At 43.8% G+C, this 18,393-nt stretch overlaps 1 protein-coding gene and 1 long non-coding RNA gene across 2 annotated transcripts; one reads left to right on the top strand and one right to left on the bottom strand.

Annotated features, from left to right (window-relative positions):
• Positions 1–2,173: 2,173 nt before the first annotated feature.
• On the bottom strand, positions 2,174–3,911 carry LOC115143006 (uncharacterized). The gene is made up of 2 exons (XR_003865590.2): positions 3,822–3,911; positions 2,174–3,664 (listed from the first exon to the last, which is right to left on the bottom strand). It is a non-coding gene; the product is annotated as an uncharacterized LOC115143006 (long non-coding RNA).
• Positions 3,912–4,151: 240 nt separating this feature from the next.
• Positions 4,152–18,267, top strand: LOC115142995 (transcriptional regulator QRICH1-like). The gene is made up of 12 exons (XM_029682937.2): positions 4,152–4,240; positions 5,561–5,839; positions 6,101–6,181; positions 6,407–6,511; positions 6,626–7,588; positions 7,953–8,112; positions 8,325–8,479; positions 11,498–11,612; positions 11,888–11,996; positions 16,516–16,676; positions 16,880–16,970; positions 17,242–18,267. The coding sequence occupies exons 2-12, from the start codon at positions 5,588–5,590 to the stop codon at positions 17,429–17,431; spliced, it is 2,382 nt and encodes a 793-aa protein (XP_029538797.1). The 5' UTR covers positions 4,152–4,240; positions 5,561–5,587; the 3' UTR covers positions 17,432–18,267.
• The last annotated feature ends 126 nt before the right edge of the window (positions 18,268–18,393 follow it).

Below are 18,393 nucleotides of genomic sequence, written 5' to 3'. Positions count from 1 at the left end.
TATGGGCGAGGGGACGGTCTAAAGTTCTACTGTTACACAAACATAACACTTTGTATTCAGGACAAAAAGGGAATTGCTTTGACACATTTTTGTATAGTATTACTTTAGTGCCTTGCAAACAGAATGCATATTTTGTAATCATTTTATTCTGCACAGGCTTCCTCCTTTTCACTCTGTCAATTAGGTCAGTATTATGGAGTAACTACAATGTTGATCCACCCTCAGTTGTCTCCTATCACAGCCATTAAACTAACTGTTTTAAAGTACTATTGGCCTCATGGTGAAATCTCTGAGCGGTTTCCTTCCTCTCCGGCAACTGGGTTAGGAATGACGCCTGTATCTTTGTAGTGACTGGGTGTAATTAATAACTTCACCATGCAAAGGGATATTCAATGTCTGCTTTTTTTTACCCATCTACCAATAGGTGCCTTTCTTTGCGAGGCATTGGAAAACCTCCCTGGTCTTTGGTTGAATCTCTGTCTGAAATTCACTGCTCAACTGAGGGACCTTTAATTGTATGTTTGGGGTACAGAGATGAGGCAGTCATTCAAAAATCATGTTAATAAACACTTATTTCACACAGTGAGTACATGCAACTTACTTTGACTTGTTGCATATCTTGCATATCTTTACTCCTGAACTTATTTAGGCTTGCCATAGCAAAGGGTTTGAATACTTATTGGCTCAAAACATTAATTTGTAAACATTTTGAAAAACTTAATTCCACTTTGACATTGAGATATTGTGTATAGGCCAGTGACAATAAATTCAGGCTGTAACATAACCAAATGTGGAAAAAGTATGAGTGAATACTTTCTGAAGGCACTGTAGGTAATGTGGTTTCCAGAGTTTAATAACACTACTTTGTCAGGGTGAACAGCTGCTGTTGATTAAGTATCAGCTTGTAAAGATGTGAGCTGGGGGTAATGTGTCAAACAGCTTCCCTGCTGATCATTAATCTGCATTTTCTGCATTTTCAAGTGTGTCTGTGTGTGTGAGTGAGAGACATGTGACATGCAAGCATGCTTACACCTGTGGGTGAACTAGGCAAAAATACAACATCCTACAGCTGCAAGCAGTCTTATCTCTGAGAGTTTGGAGGTGTGCCCTTTTTGTCACATGCCTGTCTGTTTCCTTAACTTTGTCCCCAAGCTATTGCACACAGCTTGCGTAGGAAGTGTCTGGTGCACAAGATTAGTGTTTCCTTGATACAATCAGACACCATCATACAATATGATACCTAATTTCATTGTGATTGGTATCAGGCATATGCAGAGTGTGTGTATACACACACACTACAGCACATTATAATTATATTTCCAAGCAAATATTCTCCTGTCTTATGTATCTTCATATAATTTACTATGGTCTATCTGTTATCAAATTAAAAGTTGAAAACATTACCTTTTAAATTGGCAAAAAATAGCAAAACGTACACCGTTTTATTAAGATACTTCACACACTCTTTTCCTCTGCACTTGCAGCATCTCTACCTCAATGCATGGTATGCCTGTTCTGTTCTCTGAGAACATTTAGACATAATTCCTCTTTCAGTAACTTGAAGGCAAAGTAACAGATGCTTCAATAAACCAATTAAATTTCATCAAAAGCAATAAAAAGGCTGCTCTTTCAATATATACCTCTGATCCTTTAGACTTCTGCTTCACATTTGTCGTGTTGTTGGGTAACACACTGGCTTTCCCTTTTCTCCCGTTGGTCTCGTGGGTCAAGTGTAGCCATTTTGTAGTTGTCCTGTTTGCACTGAGTGGATCTGTTATAGTGATGCTCAGTCTCTCCTCTACATACCTTATCACACTGTGTTCTGTAATCTCATCAGTCAAGGATTACTTTAAGATCATTAGAGTGGCGCAAAGATACCAGCAGTGCACGAGGACAGTAGAGAAAGAACACACACACAGACACACCTCACAGACACAAAGCTTTACAAATGCATAAAGGAAATTAGTTAGAATAGGAATAGGTGGATGTGTGTATTCTGGTAGATGTGTGTATTGTGTAAGTGTGTGTATTGTGTAGGTGTGTACAACATACCTATTGTTTTGACGCCAAGTTCATGGATTATTGCCAGTATGCTGGGACTAACCTCAGGCAGACACTGAGCTAAGGAGGACAGGTGGTACTGTCAACCGACAAACACAGACTAGCCTACAAAGAACTTAAGATACATTTTTATACAGTGACATACACAAAACACATTCATGTAGCTAACATGATACAGTAAGTGATGAGGATTACTATAATATGTAAATAGGTTTAGGTCAATCGTAATATACACCGGACAAAGTCTTCTGTGAAGTCGAAACGTAGTGTATTTGGGTGCAAGAATAAAGCACTTAAAGCAGCAATAGTCTATGTGAGGGCCTCTCATTCATTCCACAATTGTAACATAGTGCCATGTGTTGTGTATGCTGTCAACAAGTCATAACAGGTTGTCATGTATTGTACAGCTTGGGATCAGTCCCACCTCTCATCATACACACCTCATATTATTTACCTTTGTATGAGGGGTATTGTGTGTGTACCCTATTATTAGATGAGATGCGGTGTATAAGAAGTGTTCTGGGGAAGAGAGTGATCCTCATATCCACTGGACAGCCTTCCATGAGATCACAAAGAGGCTAGAGGAGAATTAACTCTTTCCCGTCCATTGTTACTGCAAGGTACTAGACACACACAACACATCTCTTCTGGTCCACCTTAAGAGAGCAGAGAGGCAGCCTGTTGTGGGGAGAGCCTCACCAGCACATGCCTGGCTCTTTAAGGCAGACTGGGGCAGTTGTATTCCTGTTTAAAGGCACATACACACACAAAAGTGTATACATTCAGACGGACCTTGAATATTAACTTCTGAACAAAATTAACCTTTACTTAGAAAACAGGGTGCAAGGGTCAAAATTAGGTTTCCTTAAACGTAACAGTCAATTTAACACTCACTTTTACATTAAAACATTAGGAATTAATATATGGATGTTTTTTTGCCCAACAATAGGCCAACTGAGAAAATGTTATTGTAGCCTGTGTTTGTTTTTTAATTATAACTTTTTTTTGTTTTTCCATTTCAAACAGTGCTTTAGGAACCAGGGTTGTATTCCATCCTTGAAAGGTATTTGGTAAGTTTCAGAATGTACAGTGAAAAAAACAAAGATAGATGTGATTCATATCAAATATTTCATTGCCATTCCACAACTTCCTGATTCTTTGAATAGAATAAAATATAATAGTCCTATAATTTAATAATTGTATTGAACCTCAAAGACAAGCATCCTTTCTGCTACTAGCATGCATGCCTTAATCGTGACACTTTCCAAGCGAGTACTCGCGAGAATACGTGCCCATTTGAACTGAATGTAAAATGGCGCCTTCCAACAACTGTGTAGGAAGTATTGAAAGAAAAGTGCTAATTATTAATATAATATACAAAAGCTGGGCCTAAGAGGACCTTCAAGACACATCATAATTTAAATAGTAACAGATGAGACCGTTAGATCAGAATACAAGGGATATGGGGTGGGAGTTCTTATTATATCTCAGCGCCCGTGCAATGCACCTTGGAGTCCTGTTCGCGTACATGCGCAAGATACATGTGGACGCGGGGGCGAGCTGGCCTCGAAATCAGGTGCTGCGGGGGTATCACCATCCAAATCTACAGAAAATGCAGATAATTCATAGTTTGAATAATTACAAGGCATGTCCAAACATATTTACAATGCATTATCACAACACACTCATTGACTGTACAGACACAAACAGTTTAATCTTATCAGTGTCTGTTGACATATTTATTTAATTGAAATACGAACCTTTACAGTCAAATGTATTTCTTGCAATAAGAAAACAGTTCGCTGGACTGGCACCAATTTAGGGTCCCCTGGTCTCTCGGGTGCACGCCATGCTCGTTCCCGTAAAAATTAAATGTGTTGTTGCCAATGACTGTATATGGTTGTTGACTCGCCTTTACAAGTGGAATTTGCGGTAAAGGATCTCCGACTCCTCGCCATGTCTGATGCGGCCGTTGCTTGTCAGCAGTCCGGGATTCACGTTGTTCCACCGGGCTTACTTCCGTAGTTTTCTATGTATCGATTAAATAATGTTATCTTAATAGTAACATTTTACAGTTAGACACATATTTTCCACAAACGCTCGGAATTGTATTGGATAAACTTGTACGCGAGCCAAATTCTTCGTGTGTATTTCCCACATTGTTCTATTCGAAACGAGGGTAAATATATCAGAAATAAGCACACGTCACGTAGCTGGCTAGCAAGCTAGTTAGCTAATTGTGATATTGTTTAGTTGGCTAGCTAACTGTTAAATTTAAATTATTGTAATTCATTGCACGCTATACAATGAATACTAAGAAATGGCATGTGGAAAGCAAATGACTTGGGGTTTATCGAATTACTTTTGAACGCCGTGCCTTGGCTGAACCGAGGGGTTTTGGTTTTTATTTAAGGTAGCATGGGAAGATGTACTGCTAGCTAGTTAGCTAGCCAGACAACGTTAGCAAGTTAGCTAGGTATTGATGTAGAATGCTTTGCAGAAGTTGCACGTATGTTTATCACTCAAGTACACTATTATTTTTCAAATGTTAACTTCATTCAGATTGTGGGATTTTAGTAGTTAAACTAGGCAGCATGAATATAATTAATATAAGAAAAAGCCATCATGTGATAAATGGCTAAGGATGCACAGAGCCTGGTGGCTCTTTACACTGCCCCTGTAGTAAATGTAGTTAGCAAGCAAATCTTAGCATCATGATAATAATACTATCATATTTTTTCAAAGACAAATAATGAATACCACAACGGTCTAATGCAGTATACAGAACATAGTGCCAAGTGTTCAGATGGCGGAATAATTGGTTCAAAGTTCATCATAGAAAGGGGTTTGCCAGTGCACTTTGCCCTAATTGGCTTTACTTTCCCCTCTAATACAGCTCGCCAAAACCCGGAAATTAGTCACCTCTGGTTCGTTTATCAATCCCTATGGGGAAAATGAATTTGGAATTAATAGAGTTTTGGAATAAACCCTCAAAATAAGGTCTGAGGTTAACGCAGGCTTAGGGGATTTTATACGCTTTGTTCTATAAGATAATCAGTCAGTAATGAGCTTTAAAAATAAAATAAAATGTATTACATAAATGCATCAGAATCCACAAAGTGGCGTTAGCTGATTTAAGATGATCTCATAGAATAAAACGCCTCTATTTACCAGAACTTATTTTCAGCATTTATCTCCATAGGCTATGAACCATGGTGGAGTTAGTGCCTACAAAAATATACTATTACTATTTCTCTCTATGCAAACTGTTGTGTACCTGGGCCTTTAAATGTCTAATAGACACTGGGGCTCATTCAGCCATGACATTTGTCTGCAATGTTCGAGGCTACTGAACGTGGCACTGAAGTGTGTGAGGTTGTATTGGTGACCGTGGCTGCAGTCTATTGACACCAGAGTTAAATGATGTGATATTGCTGCCCAGTTCTTGACCTGTGATGCTGGACATGTGTGTTAACTATGTATTTTCTTTCCCCACCAGGTGCTGTGGAGGGCAGAGTGAATTGTCATGAACGAGCCCTTAGAGAGCGGTGTGGTCTCATTTGACGAATACGTGCGTCAGAAGGCCCGCAGTGTGCCCCAGCACCGTATGAAGGAGTTCCTGGAGTCCCTGGCCAACAAAGGCCCTGAGACGCTGCAGGACTTCAGACAGCAGGGCGACGCCGCCACTACCACCACCATGGTTTATCAGCAGGGGGGCAACTGTGTATACACAGACAGCACAGAGGTAGCTGGCTCACTGCTGGAGCTGGCCTGTCCGGTAAGAGGAGAGACCTCCTTACGTGGTTCCTTCAGTAGTTCCGTTCTTTTGAATAAACCTCAGGCTGCCGAGTGCCCTTTGCCCTTATCTAGTCTAGTCTATATATGTAAAAAATAAAATAAAAAATAAAAAAAACTGATCCAATTGACCAAATTGAGAGTAAAGCCCAACTCATCCTTCAACACTGGCAGCACCTATCTTATTGTCACTATCATTGCTACTTTTACTCTGCGATTGATTCATTCTCTTGTGGTTCAACAGGTGCAGGTGACCTCTGCACAGATCTCACCCCAGATGGCTTCTGGTGTGCACCAGGGGTCTGAACAGCTGATACAAGTACAGGTGAGACCTTCCCTCACTCACCCTACCTATTACACTATAAGCAGTGTTTACACTCAATTATTCTCCAGACTGGACCGATAGGCCTCTTTATTGACATCCAGGGCCTGTAACCAAAATGTTAAAATGAAAATACAGTGGTCAGGGAAACACAGAACCCCACCACCCTCAGACATGTGGCATGTGATAGATGGTGGTGCACTGTGCATTCTCATTCTCTGTGATCAGGTGCAGATCCAGGGGCAGCAGGACCAGACGGTGGACCTCCAGGGCATTCCCACAGCAGCGCAGCTGGTCCAGCAAGGAGAGCTCACAGAGGAGCAGCACCAACAGGTGCACACACACACACCATGCTGCATTATTAAATACACACCCACCCCATCCATGTACTCTCCTCACCCAGTAAGTGTATACACCATGCTCAGGTGTTTGTTCTGTCTCATTCAGATCCAGGCCCAGTTGGTGGCAGCAGTGTCAGGCGGTCAACAAATCCAGCATATTCAACTACAAGGGGGTCAGCAAATTCAGCTCCAAGGAGGTCAACACATCCAGCTTCAAGGGGACTTACAGGGTGGTCAACAAATCCAGCTGCCGGGCGGTCAACAAATCCAGCTGCCGGGCGGTCAACAAATCCAGCTACCTTGCGGTCAACAAATCCAACTGCCGGGCGGTCAACAAATCCAACTGCAAGGTGGGCAACAAATCCAGCACATTCAACTACCAGGCGGTCAACAAATTCAACTACAGGGAGGCCAGCAGATCCAGATCCAGACGGTGGAGGCCATGTCTCCTCAGCAGCAGCAGGGCTCTCCCCGAGAGCCAGAGAGGAGAGCTGGCGTCCTCCAACCTGCCAAGAAGCGCAAGATGGATGTCCCCATCCAGGTGTCCTATGCCCTCCCTCAGAGCCAGCAGGGCCAGCAGGTGGTTCTGGCCCTCCCCCAAGGGCAGGGGCAGCAGCAGTACTTGTCCATCCGGCCAGACCTGCTCACTGTGGACAGCACCCACCTGTACAGCACCACGGGTACCATCACAGGCCCTGCCGGGGAGACCTGGACCATCCCTGTGTACTCTGGGGGGCAGCAAGGGGGCGTGCATCATATTGCCATTCCCCAGGAGGCATACAGCACGATGCAGGTGTCCTCCAATCACCACGACAACAAGGACAATGGAGTGGCCCACTCCTCATCGTCGGGTGCCTTGTCCGTCCAGTCGGGTGGCACCGTGTCGGTGTCCGGGACGACGAATGAGGAAGTTGTGCAGACGCTGTTCCCAACGCAGTTCATGAACGGGAACATTCACTGCCCAGTGGTGGTGCAGACGGTGGGCGGGGCTTACAATAGCACGCAGCAGCTTCACATCTGGGACACCCAGCAGCAGCAGGAACACCAGGAGCACCAGCTCCACCTACAGGTCAGAACAGGACCTTCACCTCTTGGGTGACCCTGACTTTGTCCTTGCCTCCAATTTCAAGGTTTTCCACAACATTAATGTAGATTTGTGCTTTATGACATATGTTGGATTAATCAATAATTAACATGTTGGACTGTTAGATTATGTTGTAGATTAAGTCAGTACTCTCCCCCAGTTAAGCAGGATATGATTATTTCAATTAATGAACACCTATTCCCTGTCTCCAGTTTTATGTCCCCTGTGCTGTCTTTCTCCACTTGAAGGCATTTTAGGAAATATTTAATTCCCTGCACCACAAATGAGCAAAGCATGTAGTGTGCATGTTTCTCTTCTAACGTTTCACTTCTAATGTGTCCCCCTGCAGAGTCACGTGGAGTCAGAGTCCCAGGTGGAAGCCCCCCAGGAGCTACTGATGCCCATCTCCCTGAAGCCTGAGGAGGGCCTGGATGTGTGGCGCCTCTGGGTCCAGCGCAAGAACGCAGAGCTGGACAAGGACGAGCAGAACAAGCTGGCACCCATTGGACGTGAGTGTCAACAAACTCATTAAATTGCCTTCGCCAAGTATGTGAACTTCTCGTCCACTCTCTCCTCCCTTCCTGTCTCTCTCTCTCCTGCATCTCTGTCTTTCTCTTTTGTAGGTTTTAATTCTGAATATGTCAATGAATGTTCTATTAGTCAGAGTTTGGATAAAAGTGTTTTCTAAATGACCATATTTATTTTCTCTCTCTTTGTGCAGGTCGGCAGGCCCTGCGCTTCCAGGAGGACCTGGTGTCGAGTGCGGTGGCTGAGCTCAACGTGGCTCTGGCTCTCATGACCCGGGAGGCCCAGGGGCTGGAGGGAGAACGTTTTGAGCCTGATGCCCTCTACTACATCTTCCTGTGTATACAGAAGGTATGCATACCACATGACCAGTGGCGTGTAAATCTTGGTGGGGCAAACAATTTTTTGTTGTTGTTGATGAATGCCAACAAAGTCACTAGACAATACATTAATTGCACTATAACAGTGACAAACGCTGCGCACAAACTGTTAGGGCCTGCTGTCCCAACAGCAGTCCTAACAGCAGTCCCAAAAAAACAGTTACCGTAATTGCTGGACTATTAAGCGCACCTGAATATAAACCGCACCCACTGAATTATTAAAAAATATGTCTTTTGTACATAAATAAGCCGCACATGTCTATAAGCCGCAGGTGCCTACCGGTACATTGAAACAAATGAACTTTACACAGCCTTTAAACGAAACACTGCTTGTAACAAAAATAAATAGGCTTTAACGAAACACGGCTTGTAACAAAAATAAATAGGCTTTAACGAAACACGGCTTGTAACAAAAATTAAAACAGTAGCCTACCAAGAAAGTCATTGGTCACTATCTTCCTCCTCCTGTGCACTGAAACCACTGAAGTCATCTCCTTCGGTGTCGGAGTTGAATAGCCTCAGAATTGCTTCATCCGATGTTGGATCGTTTTCATTGTCGCTCTCGTCACTTTCATCCGGAGGCAAATACCCCGCTGAGCTCATGCTGCCCCTTCAACACGCAGCAGTCCAGCCTTTCGAAACCTGTTGATGATAGTGGATTTTTTGACAATGCTCCACGCTGTCAGGACCCACTGGCAGACTTGACCATAAGTTGCTCTTCGCATGCGGCCCGTTTTAGTGAAGGATTTCTCCCCACTTGTCATCCAAGCCTCCCACTGAACACGGAGCGCCACCTTAAATGCACGATTTACACTGATGTCGAGTGGCTGCAAATACTTTGGGCCATCTGCTTTTCTTCCCTCTGAAAGGTTTGTTGTCTTTTTGCACTGAGTCAGTTCCTCACGCTGCTGTTTACAAAGTCTTATAATCGACTCATTAAGGCCAAGCTCCCATGCAGCAGCTCTATTTCCTTTTCCAACAGCCAGATCAGTCGCCTTCAACTTGAAAGCTGCATCATATGCATTTCTCCGTGTCTTTGCCATGATGAGGGTGACAAAATTACTACCGTAATCAGAATGATGGGAAGTTTGAGCGCAATCGATTTACGTCACATTATGTGACGGTGCTCAGTTTTTTGGCGGCGGCATGAATCTTGCGAAAGCGGGAAAAATCCATAAATTAGCCGCGTCATTGTATAAACCGCGAGGTTCAAAATGTGGGAATAAAGTAGCGGCTTATAGTCCGGAAATTACGGTAATTCAGCCTCATTTACTGCCTTTAAAAAAAAACATAGCTGATGGGGGGGGCAAGGTTGTATCATGACGTCCGTGATCTTCAGGTCTGTTCTAGAAAGAGGCTTGAGTTCCCAAGTTTGACAAACGTTCAAAACTTATTTTCCCAGTCAGAGCTTGTTTCTTTCAGAGTCCCCAGTTGTCTTGAACTCCCTGAAGTCTGAGATTTCAGAGTCCCCAGTTGTCTTGAACTCCCTGAAGTCTGAGATTTCAGAGTCCCCAGTTGTCTTGAACTCCCTGAAGTCTGAGATTTCCGAGTTTCCAGTTGTTTCGAATGAGGTAGAAGTCATGCTGGATTGACCGCATAGCCAATGTTTAATGTTTATCTTTTTTAAGCTTGGAAAACAAACCCTTAAACCCAGACTTGGACCACACACCCACTCTACTGAATAACAGGCTAGTGATTGCTTTGCAATGCTTACAGTAGGCCATTGATTCCTTCCAAACCACTCATTGTTGAATTTGTGACATGTAATGTTTGTCTAATGGCTGGTGAGCACCAATATGTTTTGTCTATAATTTCTCTTCAGATGACAAGGATTGAACAGGATTTGCCAGTAGACTTGATTAATGATGATGCTTTCTAGCTAAGATTCTGAAAGTATGACGTGATCCGTCAAATTAAAGCTATGGTACATATAACGTGATTTGACGTCATTTTATCTGTAGCCATTGACCTTGAGCCTTCTTGGATGGGCACTTCTAATGTAACTCTATGGCAGCACCCAAGGGGTTTGAATTTTTGAGCTCTCCCGTAGATTTTGCGGTGACGTAGTGTCCCCATGAGTGACAGAACACTCCATATTTTCCACTGGCTGCCCCACCACCAGTGAAAGCCCTGAGCTAGGCTGAAACGCCTGCATTTTGGAGCTGCCTTCCGCAAAAAAATAGACAGTGTTTGTATGCGGCTTTATTAACTCCATGATTATTAGAATTTTTTACATTGTTTGTAAACTGATATGTGACACGTATTAATGACAAAATAACAGTGGGTCTTTGCCCCACCTGCCCTGTCACTGACATGGCATCATACCACAAACACACATGGTACAAGATACTGACTGAAATGTATTACAGTTGATAGAGGTTGTCACGATGGAAACACCCACCCGTAGCACGCGCTCCAGCAGGTGTATCTCACTGATCATCCCTAAAGCCAACACCTCATTTGGCCGCCTTTCGTTCCAGTTCCCTGCAGCCTGTGACTGGAACGAACTGCAAAAATCGCTGAAGTTGGAGACTTTTATCTCCCTCACCAACTTTAAACATCAGCTATCTGAGCAGCTAACCGATCGCTGCAGCTGTACATAGTCTATCGGTAAATAGCCCACCCAATTTTACCTACCTCTTCCCCATACTGTTTATATTTATTTACTTTTCTGCTCTTTTGCACACCAGTATCTCTACCTGTACATGACCATCTGATCATTTATCACTCCAGTGTTAATCTGCAAAATTGTAATTATTCGCCTACCTCCTCATGCCTTTTGCACACAATGTATATAGACTCTTTTTTTTTCTCTCTATTGTGTTATTGACTTGTTAATTGTTTACTCCATGTGTAACTCTGTGTTGTTGTCTGTTCACACTGCTATGCTTTATCTTGGCCAGGTCGCAGTTGCAAATGAGAACTTGTTCTCAACTAGCCTATCTGGTTAAATAAAGGTGAAATATATATTTTTTTTTTCTGCTTGCAGTACCTCTTTGAAAACGGACGGGTGGATGATATCTTCTCTGACCAGTACTACACACGCTTCTCCCAGTGGTTACACAAAGCCCTGGATGAGTGGAGGCCCAGCATCCATCCACTAGGTAAGAGCCACAGTGTTTGTCTTTTGTGTTTCTGTGTGTAAGTGCAAGAGAGAGTACAGGTAAAAGCCTGCTGAGGGCCTGAGGGTGGAACTGTAAAAGCACTTTGGAACATTGATTGTTCTGTGCACAGTCTGATATATTTTTGTTAAGTGCAAGAGAAACTCACAATTCTGTTGTGTATTTTCGCTACTTCCATACCTGAGTACATTTCTGTGCAGAATGCAGTGGTCTCATTAGAGGAGAGTGTATTGTGATTGGCTGCTCTCTCCTCCCAGGGTACATCATTCCCAGTCATGTGACAGAGGAGATGCTGTGGGAGTGTAAACAACTAGGAGCCCATTCACCAGCCACGCTGCTTACCACACTCATGTTCTTCAACACTAAGTGAGTCTCACACACTTACATTTTAGTCATCAACCAGAAGCTCTGGGCGATATACAGTCAGTGCATTCATCTTAAGATTGCTAGGTCGGACAACTACATATCACAGTCATAGTAAGTACATTTGACCTCAGAAGCTATCAGCAAAGTCAGAGGTAGTAGGGGTAAGAAAGTAAAGTGCAAGTGTTAGTTCAAGAAAGGTCAAGAGGGGGTGCGAGGGTTGGTTCCACCATTAGAGTGTCAGGACAGAGACGAGCTTGGAGAGCCAGGAGACCAGAGGTGGCAGAACGGAGTACTTTGGTTGGGGATGTAGGGTTTTAGCATAGCCTTGAGGTAGGGAGGGGCAGTTCCTCTTGCTGCTCTATAGGCAAGTACCATGGACTTGTAGTGGATGTGAGCTTCGACTGGAAGCCAGTGGAGTGTGCGGAGGAGCGGGGTAAGATGGGAGAACTTGGGAAGGTTGAACACCAGGCGGAATGCAGCATTCTGGATAAGTTGCATGGGTTTGATGGCACAAGCGGGGAGGTCAGCCATCAACAAGTTGCAGTAGACCAGACGGGAGATGACAAGTGCCTTGATTAGGACCTGCGCCACTTCCTGTGTGAGGTAGGGTTTTACTCTATACATGTTGTAGAATATGCAGGAGTGGGTCAATGCTTTGATGTTTGCAGAGAATGGCAGAGTGTTTAGGGTCATGCCAAGGTTCTTTGCACTCTGGAAGGGGGACACGTGGCGTTGTCAACTGTGATGGAGAGGTATTGGCCTTCCCTGTGAGAAAGAGCATCTCCGTCTTATCGAGGTTGACCTTGAGGTGGTGGGCCGACATCCAAGCTGAGATATCTCAGGCACGCAGAAATGCGTGTCGCCACCTGGGTGTCAGAAGGGGGGAAGGAGAAAAGTAATGTTATCCGCATAACAATGATAGGAGAGACCATTTGAGGATATGACAGAGCCGAGTGACTTGGTGTATAGAGAGGGTGTAGAACCAAGCCCTGGGGGACACCAGTAGTGAGAGTATGTGGTGCAGACACAGTTCCTTTCCATGTCACCTGGTAGGAGCGGCGTGCCAGGTAGGATGCAATCCAAGTGTGTGCAGAGCCTGAGACACCCAGCCCTGAGAGGGTGGAGAGGAGGATCTGATGGTTCACTGTGTCAAAGGCAGCAGAAAAGATCTAGGAGGATGCTGACAGAGGAGAGAGAGTCAGCTTTGGCAGGGCAGAAAGCCTCTGTGACACAGAAGAGTAATCTCGGTTGATAGACCCGTCTTGAAGCCTGGTTAGGGTCAATAAGATCATTCTGAGAGAGGTTGGTCAGAGGCAACACGCGTTTTGGAAAGAAAGAAGGGATGCCGCAAGGTTGCAAACTAGTCACCTTAAGGTGAAATTTGCCATTTTGAAACCAAAATTAAAAGCATGACGGGTGAGAAGGTGATGAAGCGTACTTTATGAGCTGTAATTGAAAAACAACTGTCATTTGGAAAGTTTGAGGTAAGGGAGAAAGTGTGGTGGAACAAGTACTAGTATTGTTAACGTTACTTAACAATGCTATCTTTCTAGCTGGATCGAATTCTCCATTATCTAACCAGCGAAATGTTGAGCAACATTGGTCAAGTAATTGAGTTTATGGTGTGACAATTTGTTGGCTAATAAAGTCAGACAGCTAACGTTAGCTAGCTAACGTTACAGCTAGTGTTGCACCGATATGACATTTTTGGCCGATACCAATATTTCCCTTGAAAAAAAACGATACCGATAACCAATATTTAACATTTTAGCGGACTTTTAGCATTCTAGTACATTTAAATAGGTAACACATGGACGCAGCGGTCTAAGGCACGGCATCTCAGTGCAAGAGGCGTCACTACAGACACTCTGGTTCGAATCCAGGCTGTTTCACATGTGGATGTGATTGGGAGTCCCATAGGTTGGTGCACAATTGGCCCAATGTCGTCTGGGTTTGGCCGGGCTAGACCGTCATTGTAAATAAGAATTTGTTCTTAACTGACTTGCCAAGTTAAAGGTTAAAAAAACCCATGTAAAGTGTAGCTAGGCCAGGCTTAAGCTGGGTGACAGAGGTGAAAGGAACACCACACACTTTCCCTCTTTCTCACTTGTTCAAAGCAGTGGATAAAAGGGGTTTGCCAGGTGTACTCTGCCTGAGAGATCAATTATGCCAGCAAAGGGTCTCATGCTCTGCTGCTGGCACATTGTAGAACAGATGTCAACAGGCAGGAAGTGTACAATGTAATAACCTGCACTGTAGCCCAAAGATATTGCTTTTGTGTTGAACTTGACAGTACAATTTGTGTGTGAGTGAGGGGGGATAATTAAATGTTTTACTCGTTGAACATTATTTTTGCACACATGTAGCCTTGTGCACTTGATCGACGTCTACTATAGTCGACACTATAATAGAGCAAAAATAGAATGCCTGTTTGTTTCATTCTGTTTCTACTTAAAGATGTTTTTTTCCCCAAGTGCAATTTTTAAATGTGTGTGTGGTCACAAGCGTTCTATTATAAAGGCTGTCATGGCTAACTGCAATATTAGTGTATTGTTTTTTTCCCTCAAGACTTGAGTGTCGTTTGCAGTAAAGTCTAAGCAACAAATAATATTGGATTGCAGATGCCTCACCAGTCCTCAACTGGCAGCTTCATTAAATAGTACCTGCAAAACACCAGTCTCAACAGTGAAGAGGCGACTCCGGGATGCTGGCCTTCAGGGCAGTTCTTTTGGACGTCTTAAACTTTTATTTTTATTGGCCAGTCTGAGATGTATTTTTCTTTGCAACTCTTCCTTGAAGGCCAGCATCCTGGAGTCTGTTGTTTTCCTGACACCACACTACGAGTGCCCTCACCTCCTCCCTGTAGTCTCATCGTTGTTGGTGATCAAGCAAACTTGATGATTGAGTTGGAGGCATGCATGGCCAGGCGGTCATGGGTGAACAGGAGGGGGCTGAGCACGCACCCTTGTGGGGCCCCAGTGTTGAGGATCATCGAAGTGGAAATGTTGTTTCCTACCTTTACCACCTGGGGATGGCCCGTCAGGAAGTCCAGGACCCAATTGCACAGGGTGGAGTTGAGACCCAGGGCCTCAAGCTTAATGGTGAGCTTGGAGGGGACTAGGGTGTTGAATGCTGAGCTGTAGTCTAAACAGTATTCTTGTCTAGATGGGCTAGGGCAGTGTGCATTATGATGGCGATTGCATCGTCTGTGGACTTATTGGGGCAGTACGTAAATTGGAGTGGGTCTAGGGTGTAAGGTGGAGGTGATATGATCCTTGACTAGTCTCTCAAAGCACTTCATGATGACAGAAGTCATTGCTACGGGGCGATAGACATTTAGTTCAATTACCAAAGCCTTCTTGTGACGAGACCACTGCTGAGAAAACAAGGGAGACTGAAGTACTAATTGCCTTTCAAAGGTGACGAGCACAACTCCTGATACTAATTTCTGACTGAAAGCACTCCCCCCTCCAATACAACCACTGATTACAAAAATGAAAACAGTCATGAATTGCCCTGCCCCTTAATCCTTGTTGATGTGTCAACAATCATCTGCAAGTTATGATCAGTCAGCAGTTCACAGACCAAGTAGGCTACTGGGAAGACAGGCAGCACTTAAAGTAGATGGCCCTAGCTAGCAAAAAGACAGTAGTAAACAACAACCAATTAAGACGAATGATACTTATCACTCCTGGAGATGTATCCTGGAGATATCAGGAGTCCTCTAGCTATAGAATGAAGCACATGCACACAATCATCTGGACACATGATTTTGAAACCAATATTCCTGGTTGCTCACTACCCCAACATATGCTCACATATTTTTTTCTCTCTGGTGCTGTCATTGTACTTTCTTAGCCACAAGGTAATTGAAATGTATATAGGTTAGTGGCTGTTTTTATTTCTGCAGGTTAATTGAGGTGATTGTGTGTGTGAGAAAGGGGGGTTGGGATGTTTCCAGATGTTCATACCATTCCTGTACCATACAGGGTATATGGTATTACCATCGGTGTTCACAAGGGGTACTATTTCTTTCCAAACATTGGGGGCCCAACAAATGCTAATAATTACTAGCGAAATCCCATAGCGGACTCTAGCTAAAAGCTAGCAAGTGCAAGTGAACATAAACTAATTGCAAGGACAGACAACCCAGCTCATATACAATGATCTTTAAAGGCTACGAACAGTTTGCTGCACACACACAAACATTAGACAGTAGGGATCTTGATCCGTGATGACTTGATTCTCTGCTGTGACCAAGAAGCTTGATCTTGCCATCGAGCCACAGCTAGCAAGTTAGCAAAATGCATAGCTGGAGCCCTGAGCTTGAGAGAATTTATTTATTTATAGTTAATAGCAGTGGCGTAGCACACATCCACACAAGGCTGTGTCGGGGACATAGCTTCGGGGGGGGTTTGAAAGTCATACTATTCGGTATTTGAAAAAACCTTGTTATATACAATATATTGCTCAAGCCTAGTGTTTGTGTTTTGGTATTAAACAAACCTATCTGCGTTAGGTATTTCCATCTGACGACGGTAGAGCAGCACTTGAAGGTGGCCTTCTCCAAGGTGCTGAGACACACCAAGAAGAACCCGTCCAACCCCAAGGACAAGAGCACCAGTATCCGCTATCTGAAGGGCCATGGCCCTTTGGGGACACACCATGCTGGGCAGAAAGGTGAGATCTTCTCTTACTTCATGTCAAGGAAAATGAATCTTCTTATATTGTAGTCAGACCTGATTTCCATATACCCAGTCACTGAGTGACTTGTATTAGTCAGCTTTGTGTTTCATACATTCCCCCGAGTTTGGTAACATTATGAATTCCATATGCCACATCACTTCTGGCTGGTTCTAACCTCTTTGTTACTTGATTTGCAGTGACTGATGACATGTATGAGGAGCAGGCTGAGGATCCTGAGAACCCGCTGCGATGCCCCATTAAACTGTATGACTTTTACCTCTTCAAATGGTGAGTAATGCCCCCCCCATTCTCAGTACATTTCTAGTAGCTAAGAGGATGTAATTGCACAGGGTGATGTTTTCCTTGGTGTTAAAAGGATTTAAAAAATACACAACGACACATTTATCTTCTACTGGAATGCCCTTTTCTATGCATTTCTAATGATCAAATCAACTGTTTATTTTTGTACTCCTACATTTTTCAACTTAGGAGCACATCTACTACTTGAAAAAAATGTTAGCATATAGCCCTGCAACAACTAATCACCTGTCTCTCTCAGTCCCCAGAGTGCTAAGGGGCGTAACGACGTGTACTACCTGACGCCAGAGCCTGTCGTGGCGCCAAACAGTCCCATATGGTACTCCACTCAGCCAATCACAAGTGAGCAGGTGGAGCACATGCTCACACGCATCATCATGGTGCGAGAGATCCAGGAGACCATCGCTATGTCGTCGGTCAACATGCACTGAGCCAGGAGGGGAGGAGGAACCGAAGCACACTCTTCACTCCGAAATCAGCCCTTCTCTAGCGTTCCTCTTTGTTGTACCTCCTTCACTCAGTGTCTAACTCTAAGGACCTCCAGTGGCCTCAGTCTCTACCCATCACACCTTTCAACCACATGAGTGGGGGAGTGACAGTGTTTACAGAGTGGATTTATGGGCCTTTTTTAAGTACAGTACCATGTGTTTATTCATCCAATGACAATTATGTCACCCTCAATAACCAGTCCAGAATGACTGTTGTTTTTCACACGTGTCACCCACCACTTCACATAAACCCCTCACTTCACCATAATGTTTTTTCCTGGACTGACGAGACCAATGGATTTTGACCAACTCAGCAAATCAGAGCTCCTCGTCTACTCTTGTAGGCCACTGCAGCCCCCTAATAAAACTGAAGTAGGCAGAAATGGATGGTGAAATATTGGGACTAATTCAGTCTTAAATACATTATACACATGTAACTCTTTTACCACACGGACCTCTTTCCTCCAAGCTCTCAGGTCCCAGACATGACAGGATAACCTACAGACATTTAATAGGACATCTGCTCACTTTCTTTTATATATATATATATATTGGCATTTATGATCTCCTGTATGTATTGATATTATGGTGGTGTTGGAGGCGAAAGAAAGCCCGTGTTTTCAAATATGCCTTTTGTACTGTGATTTGAGATGCATTATGTATGTCAAGCCTTGGCTCTGATGTTGAACAGTTCACAATACAGTAGGTTATATGTTGCCGTCTTCACACATGACTGGGATGTAATGGTAATAAACCGGGCTACTAATTAGTGATTTGAAGTAGTAGTGAGATCTAAACCCTATTTTCTCTCATACTAGAGCCTCTGGTAGAAAAAAAGTCCACAGAATAACAGAAGGGACAAATGTAGGATCTGGTTTTGTCAATGTACACCGTGAAGTGATGTC

This window comes from Oncorhynchus nerka, linkage group LG2 (genome assembly GCF_034236695.1).
Source record: "Oncorhynchus nerka isolate Pitt River linkage group LG2, Oner_Uvic_2.0, whole genome shotgun sequence".
In the NCBI taxonomy this organism is placed as follows: Eukaryota; Metazoa; Chordata; class Actinopteri; order Salmoniformes; family Salmonidae; genus Oncorhynchus; species Oncorhynchus nerka.
Note: the sequence above shows the minus strand (reverse complement) of the source record. Positions and strands in the feature narration are given on the sequence as shown.

Excerpts from the sequence above, each read along its gene's own strand:
- LOC115142995 (XM_029682937.2), top strand. The coding sequence starts at position 5,588 with ATGAACGAGCCCTTAGAGAGCGGTGTGGTCTCATTTGACGAATACGTG. Across the intron at positions 11,613-11,887 it reads GCCCAGCATCCATCCACTAG|GGTACATCATTCCCAGTCAT; the intron begins GTAAGAGCCACA and ends CTCTCCTCCCAG. Across the intron at positions 16,971-17,241 it reads GACTTTTACCTCTTCAAATG|TCCCCAGAGTGCTAAGGGGC; the intron begins GTGAGTAATGCC and ends TGTCTCTCTCAG.